We start from the raw sequence: 283 nt of genomic DNA, 5'->3' as shown, positions 1-283 counted from the left end.
CTCAAACAGGAGGAACCACATGAATGGGGGAACCCAGAAGCCACCTACCTGCCCTTGCTCCAACCTGGAAGCCTAGAGAAGAAGCTGGCCACTGCAGCCCACAGATGGCGCCTCGCAATCCAGGACATGCCGGCCGGGGATAATCGCAGGGGAGCTTTCAGCCACATGAGAGCCCTCGTCCACTCGAGTAAAGAGAGGATGGCAGCATTTATAAGACTCATCCAGGCAGGGGGAGGAGAAATTGTGGTGGGAAAGTGAGTTGAAAGGCATTCTTGAAGATTAC

The 283-nt window shown here is 54.8% G+C and overlaps 1 protein-coding gene across 4 annotated transcripts in view; it reads left to right on the top strand.

Annotated features, from left to right (window-relative positions):
* Window positions 1-283, top strand: part of LOC119594519 (DNA topoisomerase 2-binding protein 1-like) — a 27,100-nt gene that overhangs the window by 24,134 nt on the left and 2,683 nt on the right. For all 4 annotated transcript variants that reach the window (XM_037943553.1, XM_037943550.1, XM_037943551.1 and 1 more), the window contains one exon: window positions 10-254. In XM_037943553.1, the coding sequence (XP_037799481.1) occupies window positions 10-254 (245 nt within the window). The remainder of the gene's footprint in view (window positions 1-9; window positions 255-283) is intronic.

This window comes from Penaeus monodon, chromosome 34 (assembly GCF_015228065.2).
Source record: "Penaeus monodon isolate SGIC_2016 chromosome 34, NSTDA_Pmon_1, whole genome shotgun sequence".
Taxonomy (NCBI): domain Eukaryota; kingdom Metazoa; phylum Arthropoda; class Malacostraca; order Decapoda; family Penaeidae; genus Penaeus; species Penaeus monodon.
This window is presented reverse-complemented; position numbering and strand designations above follow the sequence as displayed.